Source organism: Oryzias latipes, chromosome 22, assembly GCF_002234675.1.
Source record: "Oryzias latipes chromosome 22, ASM223467v1".
Taxonomy (NCBI): Eukaryota; Metazoa; Chordata; class Actinopteri; order Beloniformes; family Adrianichthyidae; genus Oryzias; species Oryzias latipes.
Genome location: NC_019880.2, coordinates 18,287,546 through 18,315,509, shown reverse-complemented (window position 1 = coordinate 18,315,509; position 27,964 = coordinate 18,287,546). Strand labels below are relative to the sequence as shown.

Genomic DNA, 27,964 nt, shown 5'->3' with positions numbered 1-27,964 from the left:
CATCTTTCATTATTTAACTGTCATGAAAAAAACACCCCAAATCACTGAACTGGTTTAAGATTGATCATGTAAAAGTGTTTGGTCCTCCCCCGTCCTTCTGCAGCAATGGTATATTCCAGTGAACACTAAGTCTAGAGACTTAGCGTTAGGGAGCAGAGGCAGCATTACCTGACTGGGCTGTTTCCAGCTTTGAAGGGCGGGTTTTAGTCAGACTTTGCAGTCAAAAATAGCTATAGGTGGATGGACATAATTTGGGCGGGTTTGGGAATTTTTAGATCCTTGTTTAAATATGTTATAAGCAGGGAAGTGCGGTCTGGGAAAAGGCAGGTGACAGGCAGTGCTTCACCTGTCGTCTTCCTCACCTGCCATCATATGTAAAGTCTACTGATGATCAAATAAATGTGTTCACATTGATCTGTTCCGCAAATGATAGGTTTGATTCTACGTAATCATTTTTATAATTTTAATCCTCAAATTTGCTATTGTGACTTCCTGTTTAATTTCAGCGCGAGGCTGCGACGAGAAAACAACTGAGTTGTTTTTTATATTATTACAAACAATAGATCATTTGTTTTATGAATGCATATATACTTTTTTAGGATTTTTACTGTTTGTGTTGGAAAAACAAGAAATAGCCTACCTTTTGGAGTCATGTCAAGTGATAATTGATATTGTCAGGAACTGGTGGTGGAATACCCAAAACGCAGGAAACTAAGCATGGTGACAAAGAAAAATTAAACAATAAACAAAGTAAAACATGACAAAATCATGTGAGCAACAAAAAGGTAAAAAAGAGCAGATGAAAACCAGACACTTACACTACAAGAACAATTTCCAATTTAGTTCATGATTGGCTATTAAGTTAAAGCACAACTCCTAGTCTTTAATGTTTTTTTTCACTATACTTTTTGATTGTTCTAAATATTTGAGCAAAACATCATTGGTTTTTAGTCCATTTCAATAGGAGTCCATTATGTTTTATGTTTTGCTAATAAAATAGATAAAGAAATAAGAAAAACCCTTTTCAACCAGCTTTGTTAGCAGGCCACCACAATTCTCACTTCTATCCCACACAGTTCTCCCTACTGTGTCTGTTTTGTTCCATGAGATTTTATTTATAAATCTCCCCTCACCGAGGCATGACAACAGAAGCATGTTTGTATATTCATTATGAAAGATGCAAGAAGTCATCTTTCAACAGACTGCAGTGCAGTCCAGACGGAATCCAAAACCTCGGCTTTCTGGTGCTTTTTCTTGTTTCACGTCAAAACGGAGCCAAGAATATCAGAAATGGAGTCCTTTGAACTCCAGTGTCCTTGTTCCTTAAATGACCAGTGAGTGATATTTTTCCACCTTAAAACGGTCACAGAGTTAAAATTGTATGAGCTTCCTGCCTACAAGGCTGTGTGATTCTGTCTTTTTAAAAGCTTTCTGGTCCTCTGCCTCACCTGAAGATGAGATAAAAGCAAATGCTAATTTGACAGAAAGCTTTCTTTTTAGAAACATCCAGTGCTATCTTTTGTAAATGTGAGGAGCTGCTGCGGTGCATGTGAACTAACAGGGGAATATTCAGGCTGCTGTGTCGTTATGAAGACAAGATCAAAGTGACTCCAGTGGGGTTTTATTATTTGCACTTTCCCTTCACTAAAAGAATAATGTAAATAGCACAGGAAGCTTGCACTCACAAGTCTCCTCATGTCTTTCTGTATTGGAGAATTTACAAAGCCCCTTTGTTTCCTATATTTCCAATATAATTAAGATATTTTAATATTGTCTTTATTAAGAAATCTATCAGTAGTTGGCTTTCATGACTCCTAATAGAAAAAATGTGTTTTTTAAATCTACTTTGAATGAAAAAACACTTAAAGTAGTCACTGTATGCTGGGTAAAGGATCAATAACGGATTTTTTTCTGTCATCCCCTCACAGCTGCATCAAAAAGCATGAATTAAGGAGGAACCTGATGCGTTAACCCATTTTATTTTCCAGGGCTAATGAGGCACCTCACAGTATAGGACCTTTGAGGTGACGCAGAACAATTTGTTCAGTCTTTATCTCTTGAGCCCCATAAAGTGAATTTAATAGAAAATATTTCTCAAAAATAATCCAAAAAGTTTTTTTTTTTTTTTTTTAAGTTAGGCTACTTGTTTTTGCACAATTATTATTTGCTCAACCCAACCAGGTGGGTGCATTTTTAAGACCCCTATCTTATTGGCATAAACCAACTCTTCAGTAAATATTGTATATATAACTTTTCCACTGGGGGCAGTAAAAGGGCTTTGTCTGCTCATTTCAAGATGGCTGATTCCATGAAATCTTAAAAACACTTGGAGTTTTGCTAATTTTCAAAACTTTATGGTGAGAATAACCAGGGCTGCAAGTAAGCCGATACGTTCCGGTACTGCGGAATCAGATCTGGTGGAGTTACGTCGTACCGGCTGGAAGATCAGTTGTGTGGTCGCTTTTTGCTGCTATAACACACATACAAAAGCTGTGGGCGGATGCCGTTAAAACTGTGAAGCAGGCAGCACTTTATCTCATCATTTTCAGAGTTTCTGTGGATTTTAGTGTCTTATCATCTCTACAAAATATGATCTACGTCTCTCTCCTTTCACGTTATCTGCTTATTCTCTCACTTCCCTAAAAAAAAACCATTGAGCATGTGCAAATCACAGGGTATCTTTTGATTTGTTGTCCGGGACACTCAATTCATTTACAGTCAAAGAGGCATGTTTATGTAGAGGCTGGAGGTTGGTTAGTCTGCGGCGGGACAAGAAAAACAACAAATGATTCCTACACTTTTCTGAACACTATTGTGATTGATAGTTTAAGATAAAACCTTATGCAATGGTAGAAGTGAAACATGCAGCAAAGAAAATAACTTCTGTTGATAAAGTCGTTGAAAAAAGAACAAAGCCGGGAAGATTGTTGAGGAGGAAGATTGCAAGTGAGGATGAAGATGTACAAGCTTAGTAGAGGAGAAGAAGATGATGAGAAAGGAGGAGGTGCATTTCCTGCATTTGTCAAGATCTTTAGTACAACAATCAATTCAAATCTTTTTTCCACAAAGCCCTGTCTACATGTTTCTTTACAGTCAAGATTCAATGTCAAATTCATTTATCCACATAAATAATAATTTATTGTAACCGATCTGATTCATACTCCAGATTTGTTCATTCTGAACAATCCGATTCACTGTGATGCACTTGGTCGTTTTTACATTATAGTCAAATAAAACAGTGCCTCAATCAAACTGGTATTTTCCAATGTCGACTGTAATTGATTTATTTCATTTTGAAATTAGTGGCAGACTTAGCTGTTTGGGGCCCCAGGCAAACAATAATACGGGGCCCTCTGCAGCAGGTGTATTCATTTTTCTTCTAAAAATCCATACCTATAGGGTAAAACGTCAAATAACTTCCTTACTGGTCCACTTTTAGACAACATTCCAAATGTTTTGATAAAAATTTAAAAGCTAAAATCGCATTTCAATGTTAAAGATATGTATTTTAGATTATATACATCATTTATTTACATTCCGTTTATTAAATGCACTAATGTGTGCTTCCTAGAAGGAACAAATAAGAATTTCAGTTTTTTCTTTAATTTGTCATTTTTAACTAAAACAGACTAGAGAAATAGAGTTTTATTTATTTTTATTTTTTAATTCTGTTCTTGTTTTTCCTATTTTATTTCTGTCTTCCTGTCATGGCTAACGGAACGAAACAGACCCAGATGCTGGAACCCAGAAGAAGACGCAGGTGAGTTCTGTAATGGTTTGAAAGGGGTTTAATATTCAGATCTTGGTTTAGAGGGTTGTTGGTGAAGCGGCAGACTCCGGGGAGGACCCACGACGAAGATGGAGGGTTTACGTCGGCTCGTGACGTCACTGGTGGTTGTGACCGCAGCTCGTGAAGGGCTGAAGGCTCGGCAGAGGCTCGTGGTGGATTGAGGGAACGGCAGAGGCTCGTGGCTTGACAGGAGGCAATGACGAGGCTGTGTTCCGGAAAGGCTGCAGACTCAGGCGACCACTCGTGGCAATGAATTCCTGGAGACAGGTAAGAGCAAGATTTTAGGCACAGGCTTGAAACAAGGACAAAGAACGTGACGATCATGTTAACCACCATCAGGGGCAACGGACTGGCGAGGAATGCTGATCTTGGAGCTCCTTAAGTGGGCAGGCAGGTGATGAGGTAAGTGGTCGCAGCTGAGTCGCATCAGGATCCAAGCAGAGAGGGGAGGGGGAGGAGTCTGACAGAGGCACCATGACAGTACCCCCCCCCCCCTCAACGACCGCCTCCAAGCGGTCAAGGGCGGCGATCTGGGTGGGCCCGGTAGAAATCCTCAATGAGCGAGGGGTCCAAAATAAACGAGCGGGGAATCCAGGAGCGCTCCTCCGGACCGTAGCCCACCCAGTCGACCTGGAACTGAAATCCACGACCCCTACGACGGACATCCAGAACCCGGCTGACGTCATAGGCCGGAGCGCCGTCGATGACCCGGGGGAAGCGGACGGCGGGCACAGAGGACTGTCCTGAACTGGCTTGACCTGTGAGACATGGAATGACGGATGCACCTTGAGAGCCTTGGGCAGACGGAGACGAACACAGGAGGGGTTGATGACTTTCTCAATGACGTAAGGTCCAATGAATCGAGGAGCCAGTTTCTTGGAGGATGCTTGGATGGGGATGTTACGAGTAGAGAGCCAGACCCTTTGACCAGGTTGATAATCGGGTCCCACCCCCCTGCGGCAATTGGCGAGGCAACAGTTGCTCTCCTTGGTGCGGAGGAGAGCAGCCTTAGTCTGATTCCACACGCGTTGACAACGCTGGAGATGATGTTGGACTGAAGGCACTGCCAAATCCAATTCCTGCGACGGAAACAGAGGTGGTGAGTACCCGAGCGCGGCTTCAAAAGGAGAGATCCCGGTAGCTGAGGAGGGATGAGTATTATGGGCATACTCGATCCAGACTAGGAAGAGGGACCAGTCCTGTTGGTTCTGTGCCGCCAGACAGCGAAGAGCTTCCTCCAGTTCCTGGTTCGCTCTCTCTGCTTGGCCGTTGGACTGTGGATGATAACCGGAGGAGAGGCTGACCGTGGCCCCCAAGGCTGTGCAAAACGCCTTCCAGACCTAGGAAATGAACTGGGGGCCACGGTCAGAAACAATGTCAGCAGGGATACCATGGTGACGGAAAACATGGTCAACCATGATGCTAGCAGTCTCAGTGGCTGTGGGTAGTTGAGGTAGTGGAATGAAGTGAGCCATCTTAGAGAAACAGTCGATAACGGTGAGAATAACGGTATTACCTCTGGAGGGAGGTAAACCCGTGACGAAGTCTATGGCCAGGTGGGACCAAGGGCGATTGGGGGTAGAGAGCGGATGGAGTAAACCAGCAGGAGCGGAAGACGAAGTCTTGGAGCGGGCACAGGTAGTGCAGGCCGAGATGTATTCTCGGACATCTTTGTCCATGGATGGCCAGAAAAACCTCCTCCGGATGAGACTAAGGGTCCGGTGCACTCCACCATGGCATGGCACACGGGAGGAGTGTCCCCAGGAGATAACGTCGGAATGGAGGGAAGATGGGACGAACAGAGTACCCCTGGGAACTGGGGGATGGTCAGGCTCCTCACCTTGAGCTTGAAGAACTTTGGTTTCCACATCCCAAGTGAGGTTCCCTATGATGCAGGTAGACGGCAGAATGGTGGAGGCGGTTTGTTCTGTGGGGCTGTATTTCCGAGAGAGAGCGTCTGGCTTGACATTACGAGAACCGGGTCTGTAGGTGATAGTGAACTGAAATCGATCAAAAAAGAAACACCAACGAGCTTGCCTGAAATTGAGTCTCTTGGCGGATCTGAGGTATGCCAGGTTTTTATAATAATAATAATAATAATAATGGATTGGATTTCTCTGTGCTTTTCAAGACACCCAAAGCGCTTACATTATGTCCATTATTCATTCACTCCTCATTCATACTTGGTGATGGTAAGCTACTTTTGTAGCCACAGCTGCCCTGGGGCAGACTGACAGAGGCGTGGCTGCCATTTCGCGCCTACGGCCCCTCTGACCATCACCGGGATCATTCATACACATTCACACACCAGTGGAGCCACACTGGAGGCAAGGAGGGTGAAGTGTCTTGCCCAAGGACACAACGACATTTTGGCTGATGGGAGCGGGGATCGAACCGCCAATCCTTCGATCATTGGACGACCCGCTCAACCACCTGAGCCACTGTCGCCCCCTATTATGGTCGGTCCAAACGATGAACGGCAGTTCGGCTCCCTCCAACCAGTGAAGCCACTCCTCCAGAGCTAGTTTGATGGCAAGGAGCTCACGGTTGCCGACATCATAATTCTGTTCTGCGGGTGAGAGCTTGCGGGAAAAGAAGGCACAGGGTTTTAATTTGCCAGTAGCTGAGTCGCATCAGGAGCCAAGCAGAGAGGGGAGGGGGAGGACTCTGACAGAGGCACCATGACACTTCCAGCACTTATGGAAGTTTTATAACAAATGCCTTGCTTTCTCTTTGCCTTTTCCTCTTTTCACTTTCTTTCCCTCAAATCACTGATTCCTGCCTGTCACCTGCCTCTCCCCAGACCGCACAACAGGACAAATACCAAATATATCCACCATGATCTTGGAAACGCATTGTTTCTTCCAGTTAATCTAGAAGGGGTGATGCTACGTTCCAAAAACGTGGTGGTGGGGGGGGGGGGGGTATCTTACTAGTTTTTTATTTTTTAGATATTATTTTTGCAACTGGGAGATCACAGCTGGTGTCTCATCCAGATCTCAGAATAGCTTCAAGATGTCTGCACATTATGTAAATAGAGAAACTCCACTATTAGCACAAGTTACTTGTCCTGTCCTTAGATGTAACAAAAACATCTGAATGTCCTAATAACAACGTAAGTGTGAATGCTTTATGAAGAAAATACTGAAGTAATTTGCAAAACACTAAAATGGCTGAACAAGTTAAACTTTCCTTCAGCAAAAATGTTCAAGAAATGGCTGAAGCTGTTTAATGAAAATGCTGAAGGCACTTTCTTTTGGGAGGAATGCAGAACGATGGGAGAAAGCTCACACATGGACAAGGAGAACATGCAAACTAAGGAAGAACAAGCTGGGATTCATACTAGGGTCTTCTTGCAAGAAGGTGACAGCGCAAACCACTACACCATCGTGCAGTCCTGAAATTGCTAAAGGGATTTGCTAAAAGGCAGAACAGCTGCAAAAGCATTGAAAAAACTGAGAAGACTAAAAAAAAAGCCCATCATTATAAATTTTGTTTGTCTGGAGGAAGAAGTTTCATGCAACATTAATCAGAAGTGTGAAGATAAAACTCCCATGCAAACCAATGGCAGATTAGATTGAATGTTCATATGTTCAAAACTGTTTCACCTATCAAAAAAAAGTGATCCTTGTAAAAATCCTAACCTTGTGGGACATAATGTGTACTAGTTTCACGTGTCTCAGTTCATCCCTTGTGCTATCCTAGGCACTTTACCCTTGGGAGTTGGGTCATATAGACCCACTAAACAGTGCTCTGAACCTTTTTTCTTCAAGGATTTGTGATCTTCACTGGTGTCCATGGATTACATGAAATCTTTCCACCTTTATCCACCTTTGTCATGGTAGGGAGAACACGTCAATGGAAGGGTGGGGTCATCTAAGATAGCACAAGGGTTATGTATGTTTTTGAAATTGCTAGTTAAAACGAGCTTTGGGGAGAAAAAAAGTTCATGTAAAATGGCCAGGTACAGGAGAGTTAAGGTTTTTTTTTCTCTAACTTCTTCTGTCCAAAAACTGAGCAAACAGATGAGCGCTGAAGGCCTTCTGTGTTGGACAGGTTTTGCTATACCAAAAAGGGATTATGAATCTTCGGATACCCAGGATGTAAATTTGTATGAACCCCTTTCTGTTATTATTTTTTTAGTTGTTACATTTTGTGTTTTAAGTATATATAAATATTATTTTTATTAAAGGGGAGGGAGAGGGGGAATGTGAGGGGATACAGGTGCTGACTTGTTAATTTGAATAGGTTATGATTTTAAGCTGTGAAACATTTATGTTCGATCTGCAGAAAGGCAAATATTACATCCAAACGTGAAATTCTGACACGAAGATAAGCGGAATATATCTGTCCATCGATACACTGTGGGTTTGGAGGAGGGATAAAGCAGACAGGGAGCAGTGTGCACGTGGGGGTGGGGGTGGAGATGCATGCACGCTGCCAAAGTGAACCATGTGATCATAAGGGGAACCAGATCCTACACTACACCGTCCCGCGCGACAGGACCCACGCAGCCCGAGCGGCCAGCCAGGTGCAGAGGAGGCCCCCCTACAGGGGCCCCTTTCGGCATCGGGAGGCATAGGCGAGCCCAGCGTCAGGACTCCCAGGCCACAGGACAGGCGCACTCGTAACCCTACCTTAGATGACCCCACCCTTACATTGACGTGTTCTCCCTACCATGACAAAGGTGGACAAAGGTGGAAAGATTTCATGTAATCCATGGACACCAGTGAAGATCACAAATCATTGAAGAAAAAAGGTTCAGCACACTGTCTACTGGGTCCAGATGACCCAACTCCCAACGTTAAAGTGCCTAGGATAGCACAAGGGTTAAGGTTAGAGTTCAGGTTCTGCCTCACTTGGTGTAAATAATATATCACTTTTTATAAAAAGTTATATTTTTTCCACACTTGTTTTTAGTTAAACATATTTGCAAGCTATAATGTGGTATGTATTAAGTTAGATAAATTGGAAGAAAACCCTTATCTACTATAATGTTGCATATTAAGCAAAACTCCTCTCAGCCCCAGAGACCAGATCAAGGTAATCAAAACAGACTACAAGGTTAATTTTGTTTTCACTCGGATCAAAATACCGTACAAGTAATGCACACAACGTAGCTTCAGAGTGAAGATCAGTGCCCTTTCATTCAGTTGACTTTGTTTTCTTCTCATGATGCTTTTAGTTGTTAGATTGCATAGATGTGCCTTTTTTTCCATTTTAGATCATGCTTCAGCTGCTTAGTTTTTTGGTTTTTCAGTCACATATTGGAGTTGATTCTTTACATTTTTGAAGTTTTTGTCATGATGTTTCTGATTTCCCCATCTTCTTGACCACATTTCTTTAGGAGTGTGGGTAATGTGTGAGTACAAACACAAAGAAATTAGGCAAAGGACCATCAGATCATCCAACAGTTTTGTGGAGAAAAGCCCTGAAGCCATTTTTGATTGGATTCTGCAATGCGACCTTTGTTAAAATCTGATTTAGTATTTGTTATAAAACCAAACAATGGTCCAACGGAATTCCGACTAAAGGTTGCATTTCACAGGTCCTCAAGGACTGATGGCAAACAGCACTTAAAGGAATTTCTAAAATGTTTTGAAGCGTCTTGGAATTTCAACAGTCACAGTATTAACCTCTTAAGTTTTAAGCTAAAATTGGTCAATTTAACTACACACCAGATGACCTTTTTATATCAGCAGGCTAAATCTGAGTTTTTATGTTGGCAAGGTTTTATAATTTCTTGTTTATTTTATCGTCCTTTTTTTTGGTTTCTTGTTTATTCTGTTTTTATTTTGTAGCTGAGATTTGTGATTTTTCTTTTCTTAAGTAAAGTGATGTGTGGATAAAATGTATTTACTAACCTATTTACAAATTGATTTCGTGACAGTGGTTTCATTTTTTGTGCAACATTTATGCACAACTGGTTTACAAGTGAAAATTGTTGCTGATCTACAAAGTTTCTCTCAGTAGTTGCAGTTATGCTCCTGCTCCACCAGTTCTACCAGCCTGAGTTGAAAGGAGCAGAAAAAGCATCTTTTACTTTGATGAAATGAGTAAACTGGAATAACCTCAGCTCTATTTACAAAAAGCTTGTGTGTCTATTCACAAAGTGCTAAAATGGAACCACTTTAAATAAACAGGCAGGTTGAGAGTAAGCATTACTGCTTTCAATGCCTCAGAACATGGAATTTGTTTTTGTTTTTTCAGGGTAGTGCATTTCTAAGAGGTATTAATAGATTTTTTTCCCAATCTTTTACACATCAGAAGACATTCAATAGCTCTTGAATTACTGCGCATTTCTGCTGGTATTTCATTGTTCAGGAAAGAAAACCAGCAAGAGACAAACAACGGATGAACAAATGACGAGAAGTCCAAAATGCTGCATGTAGGTTCTGTTTTAGGCTTGTGGTCACATACTTCTGCTAAATATTTCTAAGTTTGTCTTAATTACTATCTTTTTTTTTGTTTTCTCTTGGTTATTTTTCACCTTAAAGATCCACTCCGATGAAAATTGGGTTTTTGGTGGCTTTAACATGTTCTTGTTTCATTTGTCTCATGATGAATGACATGCAAAAAAACAAAAGCTTAAAATTTAGTATTTCTTAATTCAAATTGTGGTGAATCAGGAGCAGACATGAAAAGTCTTTTTTTCTTTTTTAGATTTAGGTTAAAAAAACGGCATAATTATGATTAAAAGACCAATGGCAATGCCTGCGATAAATCAAAATATGAGTGAAGTGGGACTTAGTTCTTCTATGTTTGGCCTCTGTGTTATTTATTTTATTTATTTTTTTGACAACTAGCTTAGATAAGAGTTGATCCTCCAATTTCACTTAATAAATAGTGTCAAACCATAAGCTTTGACAATCATTTTTAATTTTTATTGCATATAGCTCTATGTATTATGACATGGGCTACCACAGATTCTGATTATATTCACTCTTCATCTATTCTAAGCAGGTTTAGATTGTTTGTGATTGTGCCTGTCATTTTTTTATTTGATCATTATTAGTTTTGCTTCCCATGACCAAATTAAAAGTCATTTGTTAGCTGCCTGGATAGCTTGGTATCTAATATGTTACAGAGTCAGACCCTTTACTTCAAATGTAAAATGCAATGCAGTAAATGAAATATACTCATTTAGCGCTTTTTTATCCTGCTCACACTGGTGCCAACCTATGCTATATTATCAAAGTATTGGCTCACACTAGGGATGGCCCGTTTGACACGGGGCTTCGGCGCGCGGTTCAGCTTCATGAAACAGAGTGTTTCGGCACAATGTTTCGAAGCGTGTGTCAACCAGCGCAGATCACGTGATTGATGACGTGTGACGCGCCAAATGCATCACTCACCTGAACCAGGTTTCAGATCTCAGGTGTGTTTGATCAGAAGGGCGCGCTGTTGTCTATAAATACAGATGAATCCCAAACAACGTTTCCCGACCAGTTCTGTTGTTTCCCGTGTATCGTAAGAATCTACGTCATGGCACCCGGTAAAAAACGTTCTGTGGCTTGGGATCATTTCAACTTGATTTCTCCAAATAAGGTAATACACTATTAACGTTATTTTATTAGTAGCCATTGCTGATTATGTCAGTTTTATAGGTATGTCTGTCAGTTGAAAGGAATCATTTTTATTCTTTCAATTTCTTTTTTAGGTGCAATGTTTGATTTGCAAACATGAATTTGCATTTAATGATAGTACATCCTCCATGATGCGACATCTCCGCTCCGTTCATTATGTTGAAACTCCGCAGTCGGCAAATCAAGCCTTCAATCCACCTTGTATTGGTAATAAGAATATATCCAACTAATGGCACACTAAGAACTGAAACAGATAGCTCAGTGGAAAAATCAGTGACATGTGAATGCTGAGGTTCTGGGTTTGAGGCTCAGCTTCTACAATTAATTTTTTTTTTTTTCTTCATATGTATATTTTGCAGTGTCAAAAAAGCAAGAACTTGATTCTGCATTGGTGGATATGATTGTAATGGATGCACAACCATTTTCAATTGTTGAAGACAAAGGCTTCAAGGTAAGGTGGCTAATATTATATAGCATTTACATTATTTATGTTTTTGTGTACATAATAAGCTGTATTTTATTTGTCACTATTAGGCTTTTGTCAACCTTTTGGACCCATCCTACATAATTCCTAATAGGAAGGCCTTGAGGACAATGGTGGAGGAGAAGTACAAAGCCAAAAAGGAGAAGGCTTTAGATGTGGTTAGCAGGGCCTCTGCTGTCAGCCTTACAGCAGATATGTGGACATCCATTAACATGGACGCTTACTTGGCTGTAACATGCCATTTTATCACCGAGGAGGTAGGTATCCCCTGCTTTGTGCAATGCTTTGGTTTATGTATCTCAGTTTGACTTTGTTCATTCTCGGTGGAGCTGGCCTCTGTGGTCTTGGGGGTTCTGAAGTTTCCCCAAACCCACACTGCAGCTCACTTGGCTGAGGCCAAAAATCTTCTCATGGAAGAATGGGGAATTAAAGGGAAGGTGCGAGCCAGATCAATAAAGTACAAGATCATTCATCAATATGGCCTCCCACTACCTAATATACATGATTTGTGAACATGTAATCTTTCTTCCAGGTGACAGGCCTTGTTACAGACTGTGCTCCCAACATGGTTGCATGTGCTAATACATTACTGCTTAATTTGGTGGTGAAAAAGTCCCTTGCCCAAACCCCTGAACTAGAGGATATCCGAAGTAAGGGGCGTAGGATTGTCGGTCTTTTTAAATCCAGCACCACAGCGAAGGAGAAGCTGTCAGAGATGCAGCGACAGCTGGCCAGGCCAGAGCACAAATTAATACAAGAGGTGAAACTTTTTTTTTTTTTTAAATCTAAGATTTTACATGTTTTTGCAGTTGTTTATTGTGTTACTTTCTTCTCTACTTTAAAATGTGCTTGCTGTCTTATCTTTGGTGGAAACAAGATGGAACAGCACATTTAATATGTTGGAAAGGCTGTTTAAGGAGAGAGAGCCACTGGGGGCAGCTCTGGCCACCCTCCATACAGACCTTCCTCCACTCACCTCAGAGGACTACCAGGCCATACACCACTGCTTGAGCATTCTTTCACCGTTTCAAGAGGCCACAGTTGAGCTTTCGACAGAAAAACGAGTGTCAGCATCCAAAGTCATTCCCATGGTCAAAATGCTGAAACATCTTTTCTCAAGCAGGTGTGGTCAGATCACACACCCACTTGGTGAAAAACTGGCCACTAACTTGAAGAACAATCTCCATGAGAGGTTTTCAGCTCTGGAGAAGGTCACTGCTCTGTCAATGGCAACCTTGTTGGACCCAAGGTTTAAAGAGCTGGGGTTCTGCAGCCAAGGCTCTGCCCACACGGCCATAGAGCGACTCACTAAAGAGTGTGCTGCAACAATGCAGGCGCAACTTCCAGAGGCACAGCCACAGTCGCCACCTAGAGAAGGTCCTTCAAGTCAGCAGGAAGATGGTGGTCTCTGGGCCCTGCTGGACAGGCATGTGGGGGTTCAACAACAGGTGACCAGCACAACTGCCAGTGCAACAGTGGAGGTTCAGAGGTACAGTAAAGATTAGAATCCTCATCATAACTTCTGCTCATTTTTAACTGGTGTATGACAATAGGCTATTAATTTACTTCTAGGTACTTAAAGGAACCCCACATCTCAAGGACTGAGGACCCACTGAGATACTGGGTTACCCACAAGGTTTTATACCCACATCTCTACAAGCTGGCAATGAAGTTTTTATGCACACCAGCTTCATCTGTGCCTTGTGAGAGGATCTTCTCCAAGGCTGGCGAAATCGTCAGCCAAAGACGAAACAGGCTGAAGCCCAGCACAGTGGAGAAAATTCTGTTTTTAAATAAAAATCTATAACATGTATCCCACCCAGTCATGTTAGACCCTGGTTCACAATCACTCATTCTCACTTTATACATGGCATTCACAATGTAACACAAGCACTTCTCACAAATCTTCAAACATTGTCTTTGTTTTATTTCCACACTGAAGTGTTACAAGGGCAAGGAACTTAGTGGAGTAGATGATATACGTCCTGTCTGCCACCAGATGCCGCTGTTCTGTGTGGTTTCGAAGCCCCAAATGCTTCATTCATTTTTCTGGCACATTTACACGAAGCCCCATGAGAGCTTCATGGGGCTTCGATTCCCATCCCTAGCTCACACATCCAAATAATCAGAATCAGGTGTCCTAATCACTTGGCCCGGCCACAGGTGTATAAAATAAAGGCACCCAGGGATGCAGGGATACAAACGTTTGTGAAAGAATGGACCACTCTGCTTCTGACCCACAGTAGGTTGTTGATTACATTTTTTTTACTAAAAATAATTTAAAAGTAAGACAGTATGCATGTAATGCACCGAAACTCCTGATACTCGGATAGAGAACATGAAACTGTTGTGCTCTACAGTTTAGTACCAGCTCACACAACAATAATCATAAGAACAAGCTTGACTGAAGTGAAAAATGCAAACCTGCTTTTCCAGTTTCTGCCTCATTATGGTTTTCCTCATGATTAATTCACAATGCCTGCTATATCGCATCATCTCTAGCTGCACAACAAAGATAAACAAAAAAGGCACAATTGGCTGAGTGTGAACGTTGTATAACTATTACACAACTTGTGGTAGATCTCAAAATTAATATATTTTAATATTTTACAACCTCCAATGGTGTTAAAATGTGAAATAAAAGTCACAGACGGAAAAGGCGAGCAGTTAGATGCAAAGTTATTTAAAGGTTGCATGATGGCACCAAGAATTGGAATAAAAGCCTTTATGCTCTGATTTTGCTTTTAAACAACAAAGGATCTACGTAGTATGAATCAGTTAAGCAAGAAAGGATTTATGGCCGCCCACATTTCTAGTGTAAACTTGGCAGAGAATCAACTGTGCAGAGTCCTTGTGAAATACGTCATAATAATGTCTGAAACTGAACTTCAAATAGTGAATGTAGTCTGCTTTTCCATTTCAGCAATCAACACAACAGGACTTTGACAAAGACCACAAGGGCATCTCATGTCGAGTTTACAACACTGAAGGCCACAGACACCAAAGCATTTACTTTAACGTTCGCATAAAATAAAAGAATATAACTTTTTTTTTGTTTTTGTTTGTTTTAATTGATCACTTGGAAATAGATTCATAAAAGGAGGTTATTCATGGGTGGTTAGGGAAAATGGTCTATGTATAGGATGTGATTTTCATTTAGGAGGGGGTAGAGCTTTGGGACTACAGCAGAAACATTCAATACTCCTTTTGTTTCTTTTCTGCTTTTTCTTTCATTTTCATAAATCTGTTCTCTTTTATTAGGATTAGCACTGATTGCATTTGATCTTGCCCCACAAAAAACATAACCTTGGAGCACTTTTCTGATTTTTCTGCACCATAGAGTGTACTGGATTATATGCCTGTCGTATTATCATCTTTGGGGTGTGCCCCACCCCAAAGGTCAGTTTGCCATTCTATTGTTAGGGTATTTAGAGACAGAAAACTATACACACACTCACATTCACTCAATTTGGAACCACTAATCTACCTATGGGAGGAAGCCAGAGTGCCTGAAAAAACTCCACACAGAAGTGACCCAGGTGGAATTTGAACCAGGGTCTTCTGATTTTGAGGTGAGTGTCAATCACTCTCACCTCAATCACATGCACCCGAGTTTCTTAAAATACAATGCAAAATTATGCAGGAACTTTTGGTGCAAAATGATGCATTCTGATTGTCTATGCTATGGTTTGCTTATAAACATATTAACAGGAAATATTTATGTTATTGGAACTTATATGCATGTTTGACAAATTATAATTTTAACTAAGTCTTAAGTCTGCAGTGGTAGAGCGGTCAATCCCCGATCGAAGATTGCAGGTTCCCGTTCTGCCCATCCATGTGTTGGCGCCAATGTTTGGGAGTGGAGCCCCCATCAGCTAAACTTTGGAGCCATGGATGGTGGAGGAGATCTTGCAGGTTGGGGCGCTGTTCTTCGGAAGTATTTAAACATGCTTGGAAAAAGTCTTGGCACTCTGGAGAAAGTAAAGTAAAGTAAAGTGAAGTAAAGATGAAGATGAGAGCCCAAGCATCCATGCAGAGACAGATTATTTCTTACCTTCTGACAGTTCATCGTCAATCACTTGATCCCCTTCGAGAAAATGTTTTGTTGAGAAATCGTTGCAGTAATGGAGGGTTTCATACAGAACTACTCCAAGCTGCCACACTATGGTTGATCCAGGACTACAAAAGCCTCTAAATGCTTCTGGGGGAGCATTTATGGGAGTTCCTGGCAAAAAAATAAACATTGGTCATATTCATGCTCATTTTCCATGTTTTTATTTGTAGATGCAGATCTTCTACCTGAAAATCCTCTAAGGATGGAATCCTTTTCTGCCATGCAGCTCACTCCAAAGTCTATAAGACGAGCTTGTGGTGTATTTGTGTGGGTTTGAATGAGGACATTATCAGTTTTGATGTCTTGATGGAAGATATTTCTGTCCTCAAGGTCTATAGCTGTGCGAATTAGCTGCTTCATTATGATCTGAAAGAGATAAAAAAGAAGTAATAAATAAGCTGAGGCAGCAAAGCGAAAGCCTCCTTCTAAAACAGCATTCACGCCGGCCTCGTAAAGATGCGTTCAGGTTCACTTCCAATGAAAAGTCTAGGTGAATGTGGGTTTTGAGTCGTCACCTTTAAAACTCTCGATATGCACTTTTTACGGCCGTTTTCAAGCTCCACGTACAAAACGCACGGCCATTGAACATGTGTTGCAAGTCAAACCAGGTTGAATTTTGATCAATCTGGAACTCGGATTTAGTTGTGAAGTATGGATGACATTCCCTCCAATTCACAAAAGTTTACATTTTGTGCCCAAATCGAGAGATTTGCACTGCCTTAACATTTTGCACCAAGCCTCTTCCAACTGTAGGTGGCAGACATGGGCTGGGAAATAGTGGATAAAGGAGAAGAAGCCCACCCCGGCTTGTCCAGTGTGAACACCATGGGCTAAATGCGTGTTCAAGAAGCCGCATTTAGCACGATCTTGACCACGCATCACATGCCCAGTGTATATGTAGCTTTAGAAGTACTCTTCTTTCTAATGTTTTGAACCTACTGGAAGCTGCTTTTGCTTCTGCATCGAACACTTAACTACTTTATGAAACAAGATTGCATTGAATAAACGTTTTAGCTTCAGGAAGTTTCTGCAGAAACAGACAGAACATCTCAAACCAACACAGACTGCACACGGGCCTACCTTGGCTTATTCTTCTTGTAGTTTGCCTCCTTTGCTACCAATGTAATGAAGTAGGTCCTCACAAGGGATTGGTCTCTCCATGACCAGGAGGATTTCTCCACCGATCTCATACCAGTCCAACAGGGCTACTGGCGCTGCTTTTCCGTCTGAATGAATGGATTCATCTTGCAACATTGACATTATGGCCACTTCAGTAGGAACCATTTTTCCATTGCCATCATCCTGAAGAATCAAAACAAAGAGAGCATGAGGAAGAGAAGCACAGAAACCCATTTAGAACAGAGATACTCAGAGGAATTTGGCTCAAGCAACTTACCGTTTTTTTATTTGGGATTTTACGTTTGAAAATGTGCTTGATGGGTACCTGCAAGACACAAACAAGAGCATTTCTGACTGTGAGATGGCTGACAGGAGACGAACTGGGATCATTTCCCCTCCATCAAAATCTATTTTAATTTAGTCCATTTAAACCACAAACATCAACAGTCTGATTATAAATTAATATACCCAAGTACTTTTCTCATGCTTTCATATAAAAGTCTGTAGCTCATTTACTGTAGCTGCATACGAAACACTTACTGGTAGATTGTCAGATTTGCGAAAGCCACTGTATATGGATCCATAACCTCCTGAAGCAAAGTAATCCTCTTCCACATATTTGGTTTCAAATTTATCTGAACACAAAAAAAACAGAAATGCAATTTTAGTTCATTCATTATTGAAAATGATATTATAAAACATAAAGTAACAGTATATTCAAATGGAAAATTGCATGAAATCATCAGACCTTTATCGGTAATGAAGTCGTCCCTCTCAGTTATCGCTGAGGAGGATGAAATTTGTTTGGCGTCACTGGAACTGGAATCTGAAAATGACAAAAAAAGGGTTTTCTTATTTCAGAGCTTTTCTTTTTGTACACCTCTACTCTCCCTTTGTGCTAAAACTTAGAGGCAAAACTGTATTTAAGTGTTTTTTAAATATGTATTTTTAAAACAAATGGGCTGAGCATATTAAGAAGCAACCTTAGGAAAGTTGAACCACAGACGGTTGTTTTGATTGTAACAACTAAAACATTTTTAGGTTCAGTACAGTTGGAATTAGTGTGAGTGTTTAGAAAATGTAAAATATGTTGATGAAAAAAGGAGACATTCATTTGGTTGCAGTGTTTGCAGTTAAAGCAGACTTAAAAACATCGTTTTTACGTTTTGAGATAGTCCGAGAGGAGTATGTCCTTAATTTGTTATGACAGTTTTATTTTTGACTTTTTTTTTTCTTGTCCCTCGAGAAAACCATGGGGTCTGTGTCAGCTTATTTACCTTTTGGAGGAGTTTTCATCTTCTTTGACTCTATTGTTTCTTCTTCCTCTTTGTCTTCCTGTCTTTTTCTCTTTAGTGTTTTCACTGGGGTGCTGGTAGATGGTCGCTCAGATTCAGAAGACTCAATTGGTTCCTGGTTTATATGTTCATTCTTCTGTTTCTTCTTTCTAGGTAAAGGCTGCCTCTCAACATTTTTGGTTTGTCCATCATCTGCCATGCTAGTGCTAGACTCTGAAAATGAAAAAAAAAACAACAACAAAAAAACAGCTTAATTACTATAGAATATTTCTTTTATATCTTCACCGTTTATACTGCTCGAGCTCACATAAAGTATGCCAATGTGTTGGGGGCTTTTATTTAAAAAGCTATATGAGTTGAGATGTTATCACAAGAACACAAAAACCAAACTTTAGCATTTTTATGAAGCAAACATGTAACTAAAAGTTTTGCCGGGACTCTCATTTACCAGTATATTTTTGTTTTTCCATGGCAGAATCTTTGTCCGTGATCGTTCGCTGTTTATTACACAAAAACTAGAGTAGATAGGAAAACCTTTCCCCAGTCTCAAAATACATGCTTCACTTTAGAGGTCAAAGAATGTTATGGCTTAACCGTGTAGCTTAGCAACTTATAAAATGGGAATCTCTGATATCAGTGATGTCACAGTCTGTTGCTAAGTTACACAGCATATGACTTTGGCTACCTTTTAGTGTTTAAGTTTAAATTGACATCTTCTGAAAAGCACTTCAGTGTAAAACCTTTTCGAAAAAGTGATTTTATAACATATGTACTGTTGTGAAATGTACGTTACAGGTTTGGATGATTGTAAACCAGTGTCTTGGACAGTTGATTGCTGTCATGAGCTTTGAGGCCCACAAACCTGCTCCTACGTCTTACAAAGCAGACTTAAAAATACCAGCAACTCAACTTTTGAGATGGTCTGGGAGGAGTGTGACGATCTGGTAATTTTTGATTTGTCGTGCTAGTCTTCTTTTTTAAATTTTCTGACTTTTATTTTGTTTTTGTAGCACTGTACTGTCAAATTATTAAAGACATGTCCTTTAAAAATAAATTAGAATTGGACCTATTCTGTTCAGCCTACAGGTTGTCGGATTGTTTGGGGTCTGTGTCAGCTCATTTACCTTTCAGTGAAGTTTTCATCTTCTTTGGCTTTATTATTTCTTCTTCCTCTTTGTCTTCCTGTCTTTTTTTCTTGAGTTTTCTCACTGGGGTGTTGCCTTCGGTGCTGGTAGATGGTTTTGTAGGCTCAGATTCAGGAGTCTCAATTGGCCCAGGGAACGTCACTTTTTCTTTTTAGGACTGGTCTTCCTCTCGACTTGTTGGGAGAAGCAGGATGAGTTAAAATATTATCATAGCAACACAAAAACCAAACTTTAGCATTTTTACGAAGCAAACGTGTGACTAAAAGTTTTGCCGGGACTCTCATTTACCAGTATATTTTGGATTCTCCATGGCAGAATCTTTGCCTGTGATCGTTTGCTGTTTATAACACAAAAACTTGAGAAAAATCGGAAAATCTTTCCCTAGTCTCAAAATACGTGCTTCACTCTAGAGCTCGAAGGATGTTATGGCTTAACCGTGTTGCTAAGCAACTTATAAAATGGGGCTCTCTGATATCAGTGATGTCACAGTCTGTTGCTTAGTTGCTTAGCATGTGACTTTTGCATTAGTTTACTTTTTGGTGTTTACATATGAATCGATACAATCTGAAAAATACTAAAACATTTGTGAAAATGTGATTTTTACAACATATGTACTGTATTTTTCAGACCCAGGGGTCCAACAAATTATATTGTGCATAAAGCATAAAAGCTGTTATGAACTTCATTTGACTACACTACCCATAATGCCAAGAGGAACTAAGCGGCAGGGGATTGGTCAGAGTGGTTGATAGGAAGCTTTTTTTGTGAACTGACTTAATTGTATATTTTCTTTATTAAAAATGAGTCCATTGAATACTGTAGTTTATTTCCAGCTGCAAAGTTTTAAATGTCCTAGAATGCTTGAATGCATCACCCAGTCCACCAAACCCCTCATATGGGGGAACTGCTTTTAACAGCCAATCAGAGGTAGTGGCTGTTCAGCTAGGCCCTGGGCACGTTTTTTTGAGTCTTTTCACTTTAACCATGGAAACAAGCTCTTGCTGTTCTAGCAGAGCAAGCTGTGGAAGACCAGAGAGGCGTCACTATCGGGGTGTTAACTTTTAACATCTCAGCGGTCATTTTGAGAGAATCAACATCATGGTGAAGAAACGTGTTCCTGGAGCTGTGATGCTGCACTGTAAACCCGAACACAATTATTTTAAGTTGATTAACTTAAAAGTCAGATTTTTCCATAACATAAAAAAATTCCGGGGCTATCCCAAATTCAAATACATTATATTTAACAAAATAAACATTTTCGAGTAAAATCTGCGAGTATGTGCAGCAGCGAACTTTTTAATCCACCTGTTTGAAAAAACAAAATGCAATACTTAATTGTAGAAATTACACCTAAATTATGTTTTTAAGTTTAATTACCTTAACTTAAACATTTTATTTTAAACTGAAAATGATTAGTTACAAATACTCAAAACAGGGAATGTGTTACGCAAACTTTATATGATTGAGTTAGTAGAGCTTTTTTGAAAACTTTGAGTATTAGCTACTCATTATATTTAATTACTTTGAACGTTCGGGTTTACAGTGTGCTAATACATTAATACTACAATAAGATAAAGTATTAGATGCTATGAGGGTGAGCTGAGGGGAATACTGGTGCTGCATACCAATATGTGCTTTCATGCTGTTACATCCCACCCCAAGGGAGGGAGAATATAGGTAATATAAAGAAAATAAAGTTAAGCCGGTAAGGGTTTAGGACTTTTAGTGCAGCCGTTTATTTGATTGACAGCTGCAAAGGTGAAAGAAGGTCACAAACTTAAATGCTCAGGCACTTAGGCAATAAATAACAAAACCAAAGTGGGACTTAATGTCATGTGCGGGAGACTCGAGAGCCGGTAGGACCCATGCGCAGAGACGGGAGGCAAACGGGTTCAAGGGCAAGGGGTTTAATTATAACAAATGCGCTGCAGAGCAGGATGACAAAACAAAAACTCACTGTGGCAGGGCATGAAACATGGCATGAACGGACGAAGACACATGAAGACGTTAAACACACGACCAGAAGTTAATGGACCAGCACAGGAGGAAGGCAGAGACAGAACTTATAAACAGACAGGGCAGACAAGACACAGGTGAACACAATCAGGGCAGATGGGGACCAAAGGAAGTAAAACTCAAGAAACAAGACAAGACAGGAAACCTTTCAAAATAAAACAGGAAACAGAACTTAACCATGACAGAACAAGACAGAAAGCAAAAACCAATACAAAAGAAACTCAAACCATGACACTTAAACTAGAGGGATGTCACCAAGACACTAAACATAACCGAAAACAAAGATCACAGGCAGAGGGAAAACCAGGCCGTTTTCACAGGCTTCTAATGCCAAGTCCAAAAGCAGGGGCAAGCTGATGAAACAGATTCCTCCCAGGAAGTCAGCAGCCACTGGAACAGGGGTTGCTTGAGGCTTTTATGCTTCCCGCCCAGCCTGGTGATTGGAGGAGGGAAGGAGGGCGCAATCATCTCCTGCAGGAGGTGAAGTCAGGTGGTGTGGTGGAGGCTTCTGCAAAGGACTCACACAAACACACACACACACACGCACATATACACACCAGAAGGCCTGTGCCCATTACACATGCCGATGTATGATTTCACTATTGGGAAACTTTGTGTTATTTTGCTGTTGCTTTTTGAAAGAAAGGTAATGAAGCACATCAATGTTGTTTAGTTTGTCTTTATTTTGTAAATGCATCTTCCTGGAAGTAATTCAGAGAATGTGTGAGGCTTTTTAGGATCTGATCTTGAAGGTTCAGCCAAAAATGAACCAGATTGAAATCCCACTCCAATTATCTTTTAAGCTATTTTCAAAAAATTCATCAGAGATTCACCTTTGAGCTGTGGGCGGGACTGTTGCTGTGAAGTAAGCCTGCCTCAGCTTCCCATTACCCATTAATATACACACTCTCCCGCAGAGCAGGGCAATATGGCTTTCATTCCAAATTCGATTTTTAATTTGAACTGATCTTGGTAACACTTTATATTAAGATTCCTTAACAAGCTTTGTTAACGCATTAAAAAGCATTATAATAGACTTTTTAGAGTGTTCATTCATTCATTTCTATTCCGTTTATCCCTTTCGGGGTCACGGGGCTGCCTGAGCCTATCCCGCCCACTTCAAAAACTCAATCAAAGATGGGTGGGGCTTTTTTTGTCACCTGTGTGAAAACTTAGAGAAAGTCTAAGAGGCCATTCAATTGGCTGAAAGCGAGCACGTCTGTTTTGCTGATGAGTTTGATTGACAGATTCGATTTGCTCCATCCACCGGCGCAACGGGGACGAAGTGCTCCTCCTTGAAGCTGCCCTGGCCAGAGGTGTCGGAGTAGATAGGAAGGGGAGACAAGGAGCGCGCGGGGCGGGAGCGGAGCGCAGAGGCGTCCGCGGAGTGCAGAGGCTTCTGAATTCTGACGCGCGCGTATCGCGCTGAGGCGCGCGCTTTTCAGTCGCCGCTGCTTTATTTTACCGTTGTGTTTTTCTAACCAGTCCTGTTACTCCCATAACGCTGCTGCGACACAAGCGGAAGGAGAGCTTTTCCCGTTCACCCCTCCATGCACTGCTGCTACTTGCTAATTCTTAAACACGTACAACAGAATGGCGAGCCGGGCGTTGGCCCCGCCTTTAGCCCCTAAGACTCATGGGAAATGTGGAATCGCGGATGTAAATTTCCTCATCATAACTGAGGTATGTAATGTTGATTATATGGTTACTGTTTGTAATTTTAGGTTAGATACCTAGATTGTCAACAAGTAAAAAAAAAAATGAAATAAAAACACCATAACTGAGGGACTTGTGAACAGAATATAGGTCCATGCTGTTTGACAGATGTCGATACACTCAAATACGTGACCCATAGGCAAAACTGGCACCACCCACAATGTGCTAATAAATTGCACTCACTCTGGGATGCTGGGCGTGATATGTCAGGATGACAATATCGGCTAACACATGCGCGGCTTGTACTCTGACGCGGCTTGTGTATGTATAAACGCAGTCAAACACGTGAATATGGATGGGTGCGGCTTGTAATCGGGTGCGCTTTGTAGTCCGGAATTTACGGTAGTTAACCTGCCCATCTTTGATTCTGTACCGGTCTGTCATTAGCGTGTTAGCTTCAGCATGGCTCCTGTAGGTTTATTGCCTTCGGTCATCAAAAATTACTGGGTTTTGCAACTTTCCAGTGGACTTGGAAGCAATTGCAACAGTGGATCAATGCAGTTTGCATTGAATCCAGCGAACAGTGTCTCCTGGTGATGGGATTTGATGAATGTTTCACTCAGGATAGATGCCAATACTATTGGCATCTATCCTGAGTGAAACATTCATTGCAACTATATATAGTATTAGCAATACTATATATAATTATTAGCTATGATGCTAGTGGTGTCATCCAACACCGGTCCCTGGTTTATTTTTTTATTTTATTTTTTTGTTTTTTTAATTTGTCTAAAAAACATTTTTATATTTCTTTTACAGAAATGTTTTTGTATATTTTGTTTATTTTAATGTTATAAAGGTCTTTTTACAGGCTTTATGCTTTGTGATTGTTTGTGGTAAAAACGTTCCTCACTTTAGTTGAGGTGCTGCAAAACAATTAATAAACGAAGTTAATTATTACATTTGTTAAGCTCGTAAACAGTTTAGTAATATGGACTTATAGTCTGACTTGATATGTTATTGAATCTTATTAACACTTTCAGGTATTTGCAAGACATCTATAATGCTAATAAATTTCTTACTAGCATCTTAGAAATTAATAAAGCCTATTAATTTGTGAAGTTAGTTAAACAAACTTATAAGCTTATGAACTCTTAGGCTTGTGTGAGGCATCTATAATGCTAATAAATGTCTTACAAGAACCCCAAACAATAATACTTCTTAATTTGTTAACAAAGGTTGTTAATAAATCTTATTAAGCTTATTAACACTGACAAATTTGCAAGGCATCTGTAATGCCAATCAATGTATCATTAGCATCTTTTAAACATCCTAATAATAATGCTTGTACATGTGTTAACTAAGTAATTTAATAAACCTTATTAGACTTATTTTACTAATGAATGTTTTACTAACACCCTAAAAATTCTATTATAATGCTTGTTAATGTGTTAACAAATGTTGTTAAGGAATCTTAATATAAAGTGTTACCAAAAAATCACATGCTTCCATGTTTCATACAAATCATTCCTCCACCTGCGGAAGTCAATTCATTCGCCATTTTTCTGTCACCATGTTGGAACTATATGTCCTCTGTAAGCCATGATTGGTCCCTGTTGGTCTGAGTCTACATTTCCATGGCAACCACTCCATCTATTCAAGAATGAGCATGTTAGAAGGCCACACACACTTCACTGAAACCAGGCTAGGGAGGATCTGTCAAACGCTTTGAATGTTTGACACGAGGCCGCCTAAATTTAGTGAGGAATCTAATTGGTCAGTTTATAACCTGAATAACTTGTGCCACACCAAAAAAAATCATTAAAAATTAGGATTAGCAAGAACCGGTCAATAAAAGGTGTCAGAGCAAGAATGGTATTTCTGACAAACATAATAAAAGTCTACTGGATTTTAGTTTTTTGGGACCAGTGGGTACTTCCTATTTGGAACAAGAGGGGGTGAGATTACTTAGTCCAGTTCTCATTTACTGTCAATGGTGTATAAGCCTATGGGTGAATGGGGCTGTGACTGTAAACCGCTTTGGGCCTCCAAGGAAGCTAGTAAAGCGCAAATATCAGTATTTGCCAATTACCATTGAGCAAAGTTACTGTTTTTCATGTAATCTTTAGTTTTTTCTTTCTCTTTTGCTGCTGTCTCCTTCACTTTGAACCTTCATGCTGTTAACATTTGACATCCAAGAAAGAAAAACCTGTTTATTTTATCACATGATCCTTGAACGTTGTCTGAAACCAGGCCGTCCGTCGGCTGAGCCAGCGTATCTGTAGCAGCTTCTTCTTTAACAGTGATCTGATTTTAGTTTTCCTCCTTGCTTCCTTGCTTTCTGAGTCTTGAGGTCAGATCTTAATCTTTTTTGCGATTTCTCCAGTTTCTTCCTTCATATTTCTTCATTTTCCCTTCTTTGAAGTAAACCTTTCCATCATCGGAGGTGATCGTCTTTTGGTCTTCACAGTTTCTTTTGCTACCCTTTGTGAAGCAAAGAAGTGTAATTTTACTCTGGGAGTTCTCTCTTTTTCTCAGCGACTCCTTTTGAAAACTTGTCTTTCTGGTGCAGCTCTTTTTTTCGACATCCTGTAATTTTCTGTCCTAAAAGATTGAAGTCTTTCTTGGAAACCCTTGCCCATCAGGTTGAACCTCTTGGATCCCTAAGTGATAGACATTGGTAAATCCTGCCACACCATTTTTCTTACATGATGAAGTACTACAGTAACTGTACTGGGGACGACTCCTGGTTTTGGTGAAACTGCATCATAAATCAGGTCTAACTGTAGTCTCATATTATACCACAAACTTACAACTTAGAATTACTGTTAAATGGGTTACAGTGGTCTAATTTTTCAAAGTTTGAGATTATTTCATGACACTGACTGTGGATGACTAACTTCAAAGGATTGCTGGATTTGTTATGTAATTTCTTTTGACCATTCAAACATTAATGAAAGAGCTGTACAGCAGTCTGAGGAGGAGCAATAAGTCGACCTTGGTTTTTGTAAGTTTCTATTTTTTCCCCACCCATTACAATATACATGGACATGGTAACCATGAAGTTTCGACTGTGCGCCTCAAACCTTTTAAAATGGACCCACATTTCCATTCAACTCATTCAGCAGACACTTTTATCCAAACCCACTCAAGAAAGGTTTACAGCAAGTAAAATCAATGTCAGCATCACACATTCAAAGTTAAGTGCCTTTGGAAAAGGGCTTTTGCTTCAAGACATGTCAAGTGTCTAATGGGAGGGGGGTTGGGAATTTGTGTAAGAGGTCAGTCAATTTCCTTTAATGCACAAGGATTTTGAGGCGTAATCTAAAAGGTGCTGTTAGATCAGACTAGACAAATTCGTATTGCTAGGATGTGGCAGATCTCAGGAAGTCAGTAGTTGTTGTTAAAAACCATCAAATTTCTTGAAGATGATCGCTTAAACCACTTACAATAAAAAAAATGTTTCTCTCTTGGCTGTGAACGAGACTAAATCAGATTTGGTTACCTTTTTTACGCCGTATGTCGCAAATTTACAAGATAGCGTTTAATCCAGGACTCCAGTTCATCTGGTGTCACCTAGGATGGAAAAAACACTGAAGAATATTCCAAAAATAACCTGTGATTGGTGAAATCTGCATTCTAGATGTGTTAAGGTTGTAAAGCTCCTCACTCCACACTTATTTGGGAAGTTGTTGACCCCGACCACAGATGTCATCTAGTGACATAGAGAATACTTGACAGAAGAAATTATTCATTCTTGCATATTTTCACCACCAGTGGGACCACTCAGTGCTGCATTCTGTCATGCCAGTAAAACCCCTAAACATTGCCTTATGTTCACATAGATTTAAACTGTGATTTATTGCATTTAAGCTCCTGAAACATCGACTTGAATTTAAAACAATTTGGGCAACACCTTAAGTTATAGGAGGAGATTCCATGACCAAGACAAGGGCAGTTTCTGAATACAGATGGTGTGACATTTACAATTTGCTTTTTCATTTTTATCTGCAAGTATAAATGTTATCATTTATACTATATCATTTATTGTTATCTTAGTTTGCAATTGTCTGACACTCGCTCAATTATTCGTTTCTCTTCTAAAAGTACATGTTAGGCCTCAAAATGAACCCAATTGTGTAGTGCTTTTTCATTTAGACTTTATAATTACCTCTTCATTACAATTTTCAGGAAACAATTAAAAGATGATGGAGAACAATTCGCAGCTCTGCTCGTGATAATATGACTGTATGGGATACATTGCTCTTTCTCACGTTAGATGTGGAAAATGTATTGCAAAAGAGAGTTAAACAAGAGAAAACCAAGAGTAGGATGACATATGACCTTCAGTTAGTCTTCCCTCTTTGACATTTTTAGTGCAGACATTTTTGTAAAATTCAGATTTATCCTTTTTTTTTTTTTTTTACGCCATCCGCAAAGATGACATTTTGACTGTGAGATTGCCACATATTTTTAAATGTGCTAAAACTAAAAATGCACATACGCAACAAGTGCTCCGCTTTCCTCTAAATGTCAGTGACGGTGAAGGCATGCCCACAATAGCTTCTGCCGTTTAACTCTAATGTGATCAGATCAGATTGGAGCAACGCTCCTCTCGACAGTATGGAACCTCCCCATTAAAACACAGCTTGTGGCAAATGTCAGCAAGTGGTGGCGGGTGAAAGATGAGCGCAATAACGGAAAAGAAACACATCACGTTGCATCAGCAACTAAAGCTGCTGGGGTGTGGACCGGA

At 40.2% G+C, this 27,964-nt stretch overlaps 2 protein-coding genes across 5 annotated transcripts; one reads left to right on the top strand and one right to left on the bottom strand.

Annotated features, from left to right (window-relative positions):
* Positions 1–10,525: 10,525 nt before the first annotated feature.
* On the top strand, positions 10,526–13,673 carry LOC111946872 (zinc finger BED domain-containing protein 4-like). 3 transcript variants are annotated; one of them, XM_023951969.1, is made up of 5 exons: positions 11,724–11,827; positions 11,911–12,297; positions 12,393–12,620; positions 12,727–13,349; positions 13,433–13,673. In XM_023951969.1, exons 2-5 carry the CDS (start codon positions 12,271–12,273, stop codon positions 13,665–13,667), a joined length of 1,113 nt encoding a protein of 370 aa, XP_023807737.1. In that variant the 5' UTR covers positions 11,724–11,827; positions 11,911–12,270; the 3' UTR covers positions 13,668–13,673. The 3 variants fall into 3 exon arrangements, 2 of the variants coding, with proteins under 2 accessions (XP_023807737.1, XP_023807738.1); XM_023951970.1 differs by lacking the exon at positions 11,724–11,827 and having other exon boundaries at positions 11,836–12,297; XR_002872678.1 differs by lacking the exons at positions 12,393–12,620; positions 12,727–13,349; positions 13,433–13,673 and adding an exon at positions 10,526–11,338 and having other exon boundaries at positions 11,451–11,827; positions 11,911–12,347.
* A 91-nt stretch (positions 13,674–13,764) lies between these two features.
* Positions 13,765–20,031, bottom strand: LOC110017554 (serine/threonine-protein kinase pim-1-like). Of its 2 annotated transcripts, XR_002872679.1 has the most exons (10): positions 19,825–20,031; positions 19,516–19,709; positions 18,374–18,602; positions 17,845–17,922; positions 17,637–17,731; positions 17,374–17,421; positions 17,058–17,279; positions 16,163–16,343; positions 15,918–16,088; positions 13,765–15,834 (listed from the first exon to the last, which is right to left on the bottom strand). XR_002872679.1 is itself a non-coding variant. In XM_023951971.1 (8 exons), exons 1-5 carry the CDS (start codon positions 18,588–18,590, stop codon positions 17,064–17,066), a joined length of 654 nt encoding a protein of 217 aa, XP_023807739.1. In that variant the 5' UTR covers positions 18,591–19,498; the 3' UTR covers positions 13,765–15,834; positions 15,918–16,088; positions 16,163–16,343; positions 17,058–17,063. The 2 variants fall into 2 exon arrangements, 1 of the variants encoding a protein (XP_023807739.1); XM_023951971.1 differs by lacking the exons at positions 19,516–19,709; positions 19,825–20,031 and having other exon boundaries at positions 18,374–19,498.
* Between the last annotated feature and the right edge of the window lie 7,933 nt (positions 20,032–27,964).

Bases quoted from the DNA above. Each gene is read 5' to 3' on its own strand.
- LOC110017554 (XM_023951971.1), bottom strand. From the start codon at position 18,590: ATGGCAGATGATGGACAAACCAAAAATGTTGAGAGGCAGCCTTTACCT. The intron at 17,923-18,373 runs GTAAATAAGCTG...TGTCATTTTCAG, and splicing joins GATGAAAACTCCTCCAAAAG to ATTCCAGTTCCAGTGACGCC. The intron at 17,732-17,844 runs GTCTGATGATTT...TTTTGTGTTCAG, and splicing joins CGACTTCATTACCGATAAAG to ATAAATTTGAAACCAAATAT.
- LOC111946872 (XM_023951969.1), top strand. From the start codon at position 12,271: ATGGAAGAATGGGGAATTAAAGGGAAG. The intron at 12,298-12,392 runs GTGCGAGCCAGA...TCTTTCTTCCAG, and splicing joins AATGGGGAATTAAAGGGAAG to GTGACAGGCCTTGTTACAGA. The intron at 12,621-12,726 runs GTGAAACTTTTT...GTCTTATCTTTG, and splicing joins AGCACAAATTAATACAAGAG to GTGGAAACAAGATGGAACAG.